At 41.8% G+C, this 12,036-nt stretch overlaps 2 protein-coding genes across 2 annotated transcripts in view; both read right to left on the bottom strand.

Annotated features, from left to right (window-relative positions):
• Positions 1 to 2,648: 2,648 nt before the first annotated feature.
• Positions 2,649 to 4,292, bottom strand: LOC306752279 (E3 ubiquitin-protein ligase TRIM39-like; the record flags this gene model as incomplete). Its single annotated transcript, XM_079236028.1, has 1 exon — positions 2,649 to 4,292. One exon carries the CDS (start codon positions 4,290 to 4,292, stop codon positions 2,649 to 2,651), a length of 1,644 nt encoding a protein of 547 aa, XP_079092154.1.
• A 3,645-nt stretch (positions 4,293 to 7,937) lies between these two features.
• The window catches only part of glt8d2 (glycosyltransferase 8 domain containing 2), a 9,697-nt gene continuing 5,598 nt past the window's right edge, over positions 7,938 to 12,036 (bottom strand). The window contains exons 3-10 of the mRNA XM_079235779.1: positions 11,497 to 11,589; positions 10,981 to 11,182; positions 10,773 to 10,890; positions 10,501 to 10,585; positions 9,746 to 9,858; positions 9,460 to 9,638; positions 8,692 to 8,804; positions 7,938 to 8,483 (exon numbers count right to left, since the gene is read on the bottom strand). Of these exons, the coding sequence (XP_079091905.1) occupies positions 8,305 to 8,483; positions 8,692 to 8,804; positions 9,460 to 9,638; positions 9,746 to 9,858; positions 10,501 to 10,585; positions 10,773 to 10,890; positions 10,981 to 11,182; positions 11,497 to 11,589 (1,082 nt within the window). The 3' untranslated portion in view covers positions 7,938 to 8,304. The remainder of the gene's footprint in view (positions 8,484 to 8,691; positions 8,805 to 9,459; positions 9,639 to 9,745; positions 9,859 to 10,500; positions 10,586 to 10,772; positions 10,891 to 10,980; positions 11,183 to 11,496; positions 11,590 to 12,036) is intronic.

Here is a 12,036-nt window from a genome sequence, read left to right as displayed (position 1 = left end):
TACACCTGTCAGAATGTATGAGTATGAAGCAGTCTGAATGTGATACTGATGGCTCTATATGGCTGGGCCCGCTTAGAGGGAGAACCAGAACCAGGACCGGGTGGAGCAAACTGTCAGACCCTGCTGCAGTGAAATGAGGTTTCCTTAAGGGACTCTGGTGCTGGGAAACACTACCACGTACGTCCACAGGGGCCGCCAGAATCAACTAAAGAGGATCGTTCCTTGAGGTAACTTTAAGAATAGTATATGCTTTTTCCCCGATAATAGTTTTTTATTTTTGAAGTGTTACCATTCTAATTCCATCTTTTTCAAATTATATTTAAAAGATTCTATCAATTTAAATGTATTCCCTTTCTTCTCTGTACCTTTATGTTGAGGTGTTGAGACAAGTGTGTTGAGACAAGTTTAAGAGATTCCCAACCACACACACAACATGAAAACTAAAGATTAAATGTATTCAAGGCAAGAACCAAGCAATGAATGCTTATTTAAACATTTGATTTTTCAATTAAAAAGAAAAAACATATACTAAGGACACTCAAAGAGGGAAATAAGTCAAACCTGAACCAGAAATTGAGGAATAACAAAAAAAAATCAGTCTCTCAATAACCTTAATCTCACTCGCTATTATGATTACATAAATAAGAATGTAAAAAGATAAGACTGGTTAAAGTCATGTTTTATATAGCATGATTTTTAATTCCATTCATTGAGGCACCAGATCCCATTGGAAGCTGCTCGGCCTGCTGGGACATTTCCAGAGTCTTTGCTATAAACATTGACTTCTTTTCTTTATTTCAGGCGGTGAAACGTTTCATCACTGCATACCTGAGCCTCATGTGATTACCTGAGTCCAATAAGTCTGGAAGCCTGATACGGCAGGAGCAGGTGACGTAAACATGGAGTCGATGGTATTGCTCGGTCCGATCAGCAGATATGACAAAAATGTTGTTTTTAATATACAATTTACATTCCCAGTGCAGATATTTAGACTAGTGCCTCATTCGTTTCCTTTCGGGAAGCTACTTAACCTTCATAACTTTTTTAGCTCCGACAAGTCCACAACAACCTGAACCTGAACTCTTGACGTCTCGATGACGTCTCCGGCTCTGATGCATTCATGCCAGCTCCCGATGTCGGGAAAGAAATCCCTCATCGGATTCCTAGAGGGGTGAAGGCGAGCGATCCTTAAGAGTAAACCACCCCTCCCCTCTGAACACACAGAGCTAAGAACCTGTGACCTTCACTCTAGATTCAGTTGATGGACGTCATGACGCAGCATGAGGATGACATCACAGTAAAACAATAAACATATAGAGAACACACACTGCAGCAACAATATCTAGCACTGAAGTGTTTTTCTCTCTGATGCACGTCACACGTCAGTAATAGCATTCAACATCTTTGATAAAATGAATGAACTGTTGAAAGCAAAAGAGTAAAATAAGTCCCAGACTGACTTAAGACCATAATCTGTGACGCAAGACAGAAAGCCGGAGGCCGGCTGTACCAAGTTTCAAAGGTAAGCAACCATTAATGAATTATAAATCAAACTAGCTGCAATAATTTCTCCACTGGTGATGGAAGGGGCTCGTCTATACAATGATTCTGAATTAAACTTGTAGCTCCTGAACAAGTTTGATCAATGACAGGTCCAATAGTATTAATAATGCACTTTATTAGCATTTCAAAACCATTTTTCTCTTACAGCCAAAAAAAACAACCAAACACAACAAACTATAACACATAAGCATTGCATTAAATGGCTGTACAAAAATACAATTGTATGCTCATAACTCCGAAATGAATAACCGGAAATACATATGAATAAACTCGCAAAATGTGATTTTAACACATCCTCAACTCCTAGAATTATAGATATAATACAATAAAACTCAATCATCTTTAAGAAAAAATAAACATGTGATGAAAGACACTAATAATATAATGAAAATCCTTTTTATGGTCACCAAGTTTTATTGGTAAAGTTGTATTTATAGTTTTAATTATTCATCAAATGTCACTTTTTTATTATTTATTTATTTTAGGCATCCAGTGGCATTTTTCCTTTTGGCCCTTTGATGTCATGTCTCGGGACAATGACATTTACGTTTCATAGTAATGCGATTCTTATGATCTCTCCAATTTGTCACAATTTCTTAGTTAATTAACATATTTTTGTGCATTTAACCATACTGTAAGTTATTATCATGGTGTATTCAAAATGTGTAGGCCAATTATATTTTTGACCAAAGGGAATGGCGGACTTCAGAATGCGTCTGTGCTGCCAAACAGACCGAGTTACCTAGAATCTAATGTATACATTCATTGTATTCAGGAAGTAAAAACTGCATTTTAAACCCTCAGAGCACCAATGAAACCACTCAGGATCTGGACTATTTCTCTGGCTCCTCCCAGTGGAGCAGGACCAACGGTGCACTAACCCGTGGAAGGAAATTATACTCTTTATGGATTCCCTCATGCATTTAAAGAGATTTACTGCCAACAAATGTATCGTTTTATCAATTGAAATAACATTTACATGGAATGCAAAATGTATTTCCGTCTGCATTAATGACAATGTTAAAAAACAACAACAATCTGAACCAAATGGGAAAGTGATTCGGTCATTTACATGGCGGTGACTCCTAATCGGTGCGATTGATGGAGCAAATGATTAGCGGGGCGATGTTTTTACCTTCATTTCTACGCTTGGGATTGAGATACGGGTAGAGCGCCTCAGTGAAGTTACAGCCAGTAAAGGAGTAGATGAGAGCTGGGGCGTCTACGTCATAAAAGGAGACCAGACCCTCCTCGTAATCCACAAACACGCCCACCTTCTGGGGCCTCGACTTCAGAACGAGATGGCTCGCAGGGGCAGTGCAAGCTTTGTACTGATTTCCATTCATCAAGCGAATCATCCAGTAGCCGTTGACGGGCGCCACTGTGATGAAGGCGTTCTCCCTGCTGACCGACTCTCTGACCACGCCTACCGTCCAGTCAGTCTTCCCTTTCACCTGCACTTCATAGTAAAATCTCCCTGAAGAGAAACTCTGCTTTCCTAAAACGCAACGCGTGGAAAATCTCTTTGGGCTGTCTGGGAGAGTCGGCCGTCTATCACCTCGACTCACTTGCTTCCCGTCGTCGGACAGGATGAGATCCTGATGTGCCGTTTCAGGGTCCAGAGTCACATCCACGGCGATCTGCCGGGCGCTCTTCAGCTCGACGTCGGCACACAGCTTCTTTATCTCTCTACCGAGCGTCTCCTCCAGCTGAGCCACAGCCCTCCTGACAGTCCCGTGATAGGACGCGTGAACTCTGACCTTTGTCCAGTCCCTGGTGGGCGGAGCTGGGCTCAGGGACGGGAAGCGTTGGAGCAGCTGGAGGTGGTCTTCTGTGCGCGAGAGCTGCTCCAGCTCAGAGCGTCTCGCCATCAGCTCCGAGATCTCCTCCTCCAGCTCTTTGACGAAGCCTTCCGTCTGAGTCTCCGTCAATTTGTGCTTCTTGTCGACCGTCTCAATGAGCTCAGCCAGACCTCTCTCAACAGACTGCGTCACGGCGGTGAAGACCAGCACGCCCTCCTCCGTCTCCTTGCCCGCTCCCTCTTTGCTGAGCTCCACGGCCCAATTGATCTGCGCTATCTTCAGGCGCCTCTCCTGGATCATCTGCTGAACCTCCGCCTCCGTCTGTCCCAGCTCGGCTTTCTTTCCTCCGTATTCTTCGGCCAGAGGGACGACGTGGTGAAACCGGTGACTCGACTCGGTGCAGAACCGACACACGCACGTCTGGTCCGTCTTGCAAAACAGCTGCAGGGGTCTGTCGTGGTTCTCACACAGCCGGCCTTCCAGGTTCTCCACAGGATCTATCAGCGCATGTCTTTTTAGGCCTGCGACCCTGTGATGAGGCTCCAGGTGGGTCTCGCAGTAGGAGGCCAGACACACCAGGCAGGACTTCAGGGCCGTCCCTTTGCTTTCAGTGCAGATGTCACAGAGAACTTCTCCTGGTTTGGACTCTTGCCCCTCTGAGGTGCTGCTGCTGGCTTTCTTTTGGACCGACTGCCTGAACTCAGCGGCCATCTCGGATATGAACGTGTTGACCCGCAGTGCCGGTCTTCTGTCAAAGAGCTCCTTGCACATGGGACACTGACTCTGAGGGTGAATGTCCCAGTGCTCTGTGATGCAGGCCTTGCAGAAGTTGTGTCCACACGGTACGGTGACTGGAGCCGTGAACACATCCAGACAGATGGAGCACAGAAACTGATCTTCACAGAAGGGACTGCTGGCTGCGGCCATGTCTGAGAACAACCCTGTGAAATAGAAACAAACAGAATTAACACAATTCCAGCAAAAGTCGTGTTGCATGACACTGAAACATTTGACTGGGTAATACATTCTGCTTATGGTTTGCATGTTCCATATTATACGTGTCCTGCAGTGTGGGACTCGCACTGGTCTGGCCTTGATCCCTCAAAGTCCCAATCTCAACCCACTTATGGACCCTTTACGTAAAGCAGCATTTCTGCAGACTGTGCCTAAAAGAATTACCCACAATTCACTGCGACATTAAACACAAGGTTACATTAAAAAAACACCGGCACATGGGTCTTCAGTCTGGCATATTACATTTAAATAGAAACATTAAAGATTAAAGATGGAACATAATGCATGAAACTAGGGGAATGCAAGCAGAAACATTGCTACACGCCTGTTTTATTCATCAACCATCTCTTTTCCTTTAGTTATTAAAGCTGTTTTGGCAAAAAACAGTAAATAGATGGTTTGATAAGTTACTTCTCATCTCCAAAGGAGAGATGTTAAAACCAGGGGGTCAAACATATTGTAATTGACTGTCGAGACCGTGTATGTTTTTATGATGTTTTCATGGTAACGTGATATGTCGCAGCAAAGTGCTGCTCCGTTCGTATTCATAACATTTCAAGGCCTCAAAGCCTCTCAGGCTCAACCTTTACCAGCTGAGCTCACCTACAGCTTGGTGAGCCTCCGCTAGCGGGTGTAACCCAGAGATATGAACATAGACTGTAGGTGTAACCGGCAAAAGCCACAATGACGAGGGGGGATCTTAATTATCTGTAAACTCATATCTCATATTCATAGACTACTTTATTACCTTTGTTCAAGCCCTGTAAAAAAACAAGTATTACATACATCATAAAGACATTTAGGTTGAATATCCTGTAAACTATTTAATTTGGCTGCAAAATATTTACTCAAATAAAGATCCATAAGAAGTATTGTCCTTCTTTATGTGATCCTTGATATGTAAATAGTGCATTTATCAGTTAATTATTTGGCAGTCACGTGATCGCCCGAACCGAGCGCGCCTTACACGATGGAGTCATTTTCGGGCGCGCGCCTGGCTCCAGCTTCACTACGGGCAGTACAGAGCTGAACTAAACGTTCTGGGGACATTGGGACTGGGTTTAGCTGGTCTTGACAGGAAACGAGACGGAAACGGCCTTCCGTGTCCTGGAAGACAGACGCTGTCCCCTCTTCCCTGTTGAACCCTTTGGGTGTGTGTGTGTGTGTGTGTGTGTGCGTTTAAAAACCCAATGACTCCCATCCGCTGTACTCACCTGTCGGACCTGTGGGCCTGACCCGGTTCGTGGAGGGACAGACTTGTCTTGACTTGTCTCTGTTGCTCTGACTTCCTTCAGTTTCTGTGCCGGTGGCGAGCGCCTCCTCTCCACGCGGCCCGCTGCGCGTGAGGACCTCTTTAATACGGACCCTGTCGCCGGCCACAGAAAGTGACGCGCGCAATTCAAATTACCGTAACTCTTCGACAATGTACGCTATCGACGTACCGTAATTCTAATTCTGGACGCCAAGAAGCGGAGCTTTTCATTGCGTTACGGTAATGGAAACACTAGTGGCGCGCTTACCTGTGGGGGAGGAGGAGAGCAGTGGGAGAGTAGTTTTAATGGTAAAGTGATAAATACATTTTCTGACACATTTATTGATAAAAAAAAGACTAAAGAGACCAGTCATCACTATAGATGTAAAACACACAGTCTGTGTGGTGGTCTTTTTGTATCTCGTTCCTCTTCGTGTGTTTATGGTGACTTTACCACAAGGTGCACTGACTATATCACATTCAAATGACAAACTATATCTTTAATACACAAAAATGGTTAGAAATCATCAACAGAACATTACAAATGAGTTATTCTTCTAGTTGTATTATTGCCACTAGAACAGTCCAATTAGTACATTACTATCATGGTTATTTAAGACAAGCATGTCTGAAAAGTCCTATTCCTATAATAATAACATGAGCTGAAATTTTAAGATTAGATCAAATATAACTTTATTAATCCAGAAGGAAATGATTGTGCCAGAGTTTGATCAAAGATTACAACAGAAGAATAGCACAAAAAAACTACAGATTGAAAAATATAAACATACAGGAGCAATTTAGTGACATTTGTTAAGCATAAAACAAATAATACCAGTGTAAACTAAAATAGAATAACAATATGAGTAAGGTAACTAAACAAAGTAAACAAACTTAACTAAAAAAAGAATAATTACAACAACAAAGTAGAGTAAAAAGTAATATTAGCACCAGTTTCTAATGGAGACTTAAATAGAGAAAATGACAATTGAGCATGAACAGTTTTTTTTACAACCTGCAAAAAGAGAGATGAGTTCAACATTACTTCTGAGTTAACATCTTGAGGACAGAGCATTCATGACTCCATGCCCTCTGGCGGCCATGTTGGAGGTGTTCAGCTCATGAAGCAACGGCTGAGAGGTTGCAGTTCTCATCATATGACTTCTTCATCAGTGTGGAATAGACCTGCTTTATTTCAGACTTTAATATGACATGTCCACTGCTTCCAGCATTATCCAAACAAGATTTCCCATTGTGTTTGTATTTGTTTCTATACATGATCAAAGATGAGAGACATACAGGTTGAAGAAATCTCTCTTCACAAACTGTGCATCTGAATTATTAAATTACATCCAACATTTAAAAAAATATGTCTTTCTTTATTCGTTTCTTTACAGTAACTTAACAACAAAAAACACATTTGATAGAGAATAAAGTAATAACTCCGCTAGCCAGAATGACAGTGAATCCTTTTTTAATACAAATGATTAGTTTAATGTGTTTTGTCTCATTCAAAGCAATGTGAAATCTGTTGTCTTTGAAAGGGGCCATAGAAATAACCTTGCCTCTTGAATAACTTCTCAAACACCGAAATGAGGCCGAAGTCTTCCGGTTCCCTCGCCTCGAAGTCAATGTTTTTTTTTGTTTTATGGGATTTTGGTGAAATGCATGAAATACTGTCTAACCATTTGGCTACCAAGGCACAATTGTTCTTTACATTGCTATATTTTACATTTATTATCATCACAGAATAAGATAAGAATTTACAGTTTCAGGGTTTAGGCTTTTTGGGTGCTATATTCTCTACTGTACCTTTAGCTAGTAGCTTACTGTGTCTTGTTTGGTGTTGAACAGAAAAAGAGCAGAAACAAATGAGCTAAGAGAGGCTAAAAACAGCTCCACATAGCTGCAGAGTTTTGTAATAAAGAATATGTGAGTGAAGCTCTTTTCATTTATTTGTATTCAGTGTTTAGCAACAAGGCCAGGAGTGGCAAGCTAGCAGCTCTGGAAGCTATACGACAGCAGGGATTTGAGCTAAATGCTAACACATGGCAACGCTGCTAACAAAGACAATGCTGACGTTTAGCAGGTATAATGTTTCAGAAGTTTTATAACGTTGTCCATATTGATGCGCGTTAGCATGCTTACATTGCTAAATGAGTGTGAATAAACTGAGGCTGATGTGAATGTTCATTTCCTGGCCAGAGACTTAGAACAAGCCTAACTATCAGTAGCATATCTGAAAGGGACACAGTTATGTATTATTCAAGATTCCAAAGCTTTATTTGAAAATGACAGTAGACCAGCAAAGACGAGACCGCATATTAGAGTTCTGGACATCTTTTTCAGGTTCACATGGAAAGACATTTTCTCTTTCTTCACTCGATTTCTAAAGACTCTAAACTCTCGTCACTATTATGAGTTTCATCATCTTCACCTTCAACACATTCCTCCAAGTTATATTCTAATATCTTTACAGACTTGCTGTCGAAAACAGATTAGTCACATTTTGTGGATTTAGCATTCGTAGGCTAAATACGTAGAGCATTGGATTCCTCTGCATTACATTCTCCGGACGTTTGGCAGTACGCCTTCTTCCTCTGCTTGAGTAAGTCCTGAACCTCACACGCTTCATGTCCACCTGAGGCTCAGACATGGGACGTCCCACAGGCCTCAGCTGTCGCTTTTGGGTCGCACCAAAGAGAACTTCCTGGAGGGGTCTGGGATAAACCACCTCTCCCACAGGTCCAAGTGAACAGCAGGGTAGTGCCATGGTTTAAAAGGACCGTTCCAGTGCAGCAGGCGCGCCTCCTTCAGGAATCTCTCTGGATAGCGGGCGTCTGGACTCCAGCCTGGAAACACAGGAAAGAGCTTTAAATTCAAATTCCTTATGATTGATTAGTGATTCGCTCTGTTAAAATACTTTAATAACTTTCATGTTATTTGTAAAAGTGTGTTTTTTTTATACTTTGTTTGCTCAAATAAGCTTCCAATTAGCACAACAACTAGGCATTTAACAATTAATACTGAGATTATTCTGTGTGTGGACCGGAGTCTTACCCATGTGTCTTACGTGCCACAACGGGTCCAGTGTTGTGTATTTGTCATGAAACACTATTAGCATGGGCGGAGTGGCCACGCCTCCTGCCATCGCACTGCTGTAGATGTTGTTCCTGGTGGAGAGGAGGAGGGTTTCTGATCAATGAATATATACGTTAAAATGTGTATTTATGTTACAAACTACACGGGTGAAGTGCTTGACATTGAAAAGAAAACAGCCAACATACAACAAAAAAGAGAGACAGAACTATTATAATATAATATATAATATTATGTAACAATATATTGCATGTTAAAAACACAAATGTAAGAAAAAAGAATATTGAAAAAATATAAATGTGATCATTTAAAAAAATTTAAAGCAGGTTTTAATCCAACCAAAGATTCTGTTTTAATCCATATTTGTTGATGTTTAGTCTTTCAAAAACAATATTTTCACTGCGGTCAAAAACAGTTAGCTCTCCCACTGGCTGCACACAAAACACATTAAACAAAAGGTGATTTAATAAAAAAAGAAAAAGAAAAAAAGACTAACTAATTGAATCACTCTTTTCAAATTGAGGATCTTTTTTTTAATTACATTCAGTCCAGCCAAGTAAAAAAGTTCAAACAAAATATCCATAGAAACTTCTCAAAACCCGTAGAGTGCTCAAGTTAGTGCAAATATAAGTCTTTGTAAACCATTTGAATCTTTGTTCAGATAGTAAATATGGCATGTTGCAAAAAGTCACTGGAGGGTTTCCAGAACCTGACGGCCACTATGCGTACCTGTAATTCTCCTCCATCCATTTCTCCAACTGTTTGGTGATCTTCTGCTTCTTCCATTCGCCGACATCGGCCACAAACACTCCAGGGTTGAACGAGCAATCTCTGGGGTCGATGCCCAGGTCTTTAACTTCCTCTTTCCTGTAGTCCAGGAAGCCCATGTAGGTTGTCTGGGGGACAGGCTCAGAGGAGAGGACGGCACATTTCAATAAACCAGACAAACAGCCTCTACGATGCCTCTTCACACTAGTTATGATGATGCAATACGATAAAAGACGTAAAGATCCACCTGCATGCCGATGCTGCGCACCATCTCGTGTGTGGAGGGAAGGTCGCAGTCAGTGGAGAACGCAGCCGCATGGCCGGCCTTCAGCTTCATATTGAACAGGTCCTTGATGTCGCCTGGGAAGCACACACACACACACACACACACACACACACACACACACACACACACACACACACACACAAAGACATAAATAAATACAAACGTGTCGATTTTATGTTCATCCATGAGAAATTGTCTAAATCATAACAACTATTTAGGTGAAACAGTTTTATTATATCAATATATAACAATACTATATTACTACTTCCTTATAGTGCATTTATATTATTGTGTTGTATCCTAGTATTCACTTTGGTTTCTATAATATGTACTTCATTGTGTTGTATTATTACTTAATAGTGCTTTATAGTAGTGATTACACAAACTGTACATACGTTAAACTTAACAATACTTAATTATATCATTATGAACGTTGTACTCATTATTCAGATCAATACCTATATGTTTATACTATATATAGTTCACACATCATGGCGGCTGGACTCACACTACTGGACTCTCTTTTTACAAATACTAATAAAGAGTTCTTGTAATCTCGTATTAAAAAAAAATATGAATTATGTTCAAAAGGTTCTTCGTCTGTTTCCTCACCACTCAGCCTGTATCACTGAGAGAAGGCGTTTTATCAACAGGCCAACCTCAAAACCATTTCACCTAAAGGATGCATGGTCTCCTTCCCATGATCACATACATACCCTGCACGATGACATCATCGTCTAAGTATATCACCCTCTTGTGTTTGATGTCGAGCAGCGGCAGGTAGAAGCGCACAAAGTTGAGCTGCAAAAACAAAACAAAAGTTACTAATGTCTCATCTTTGTGACACTCAGATTGTTGGGTAGCGCACGTTGGAGCTTCGTCTGTGCACGTGTAAGGTGTGTGTGTAAGGTGTGTGTAAGGTGTGTGTAAAGTGTGTGTCAGGTGTGTCAGGTGTGTGTCGATATAAATGGCAAAACCCAGAACTCACTGGATGCAACAGTTCGGGTCGAGAGGAGTCTGGCTTCACTTTTCCTTTCAGAACCATAGGGTTGAATTCCATTATCTTATATTTGATGCCTTTCAGCTTCGTCTTCACTATGTACTGTCTGGGAAAGAAAGAAAGAAAAAGTCACGAGGAAAGGCAATGACAATATGTATTTATAATGAAAGATTCTCTACATTTCTAGGTGACAAACCTCGTCAGCTTCACGGCGTCGCGCAGAGTGACGATATAGAAGAACACGCTGGCGTCGGTGTTGCTGTAGACGCTGTTGATGACCGCCATGGTTGCGCCGATGCGCTCCTCCGATGCGCATATGACGACGGGGACGACAGGCTGCGCCTCCGGCTGTCTCTCTGCGGGGACTCGTGCTTTGTGTCCGAGGCTCTTCCAGTGATCTGAGAGACAGAAATGATCAATAACCTCCTAAAAACAGTAAAAACAGACTAGTGCGTTTGTTGGGGACTATTTTCAGCTGCGCATTGATACGCATTTGTCGAGTGTTTGTGGCAGCAGGACGGTTTAAATTGGATTTAGGCAAAATCAACTGTGTGTTCATGGTAATGGAGGAACATGTCACCCAGGGCAACAGTGTGGCTCATTGGTGTGTTTTCATAGACACATATGGCACAGAGGAAGAAGATGGATCCGCTTTTTTATAAACACACACAATGTAATTAGCTCTGTTCAGATTTGAGTGGAGCCTGAGTACCTGAGGGTTTGGGCCGAGAGGAGGCTCTGAGCAGTGAGCTGTGCAGGAGGAGACACACCAGCAGCACCAGCAGCACCAGCAGGACCCGGTTAACTGGAGCACAGGGAGAGGCAGGACTCAGCCGGATCATCTTCACTAGTCACTCTTCTTTGAGTGACATTCACAAACGAATGGAAAAAAGCTAAAGTCGGGGCTATGAACTGAGCTAAAGGAGGACTAGTGTTTGGCTTGATGATGTTTGGTAGTCTCATTTAGTTAATTTTTTAGCAACCTCCTTTTTTAAGACATGCACTCAAATTAAAAAACATATTTTTTATTGATTCATTTCTTCTTTTTTCTTACATCTTACATCTTACAACTCCATCTTTTCAAACTCACAGCAAGAAAATGAATATGTCATACTATTCCCTTTAAGATTAAAGTGTGACACAGCATAAATCTCTCTAAAGTAGAACACCAGCTACAGTCAGGCACCCTGGGAGAAAGATCAAATACATCTGCAACCCGTTAACAGACTCTTTCATCAGGTCAGCAGGCCTG

The sequence above is a fragment of the Taurulus bubalis genome (genome assembly GCF_910589615.1).
Source record: "Taurulus bubalis genome assembly, chromosome: 20".
NCBI lineage: Eukaryota > Metazoa > Chordata > Actinopteri > Perciformes > Cottidae > Taurulus > Taurulus bubalis.
This window is presented reverse-complemented; position numbering and strand designations above follow the sequence as displayed.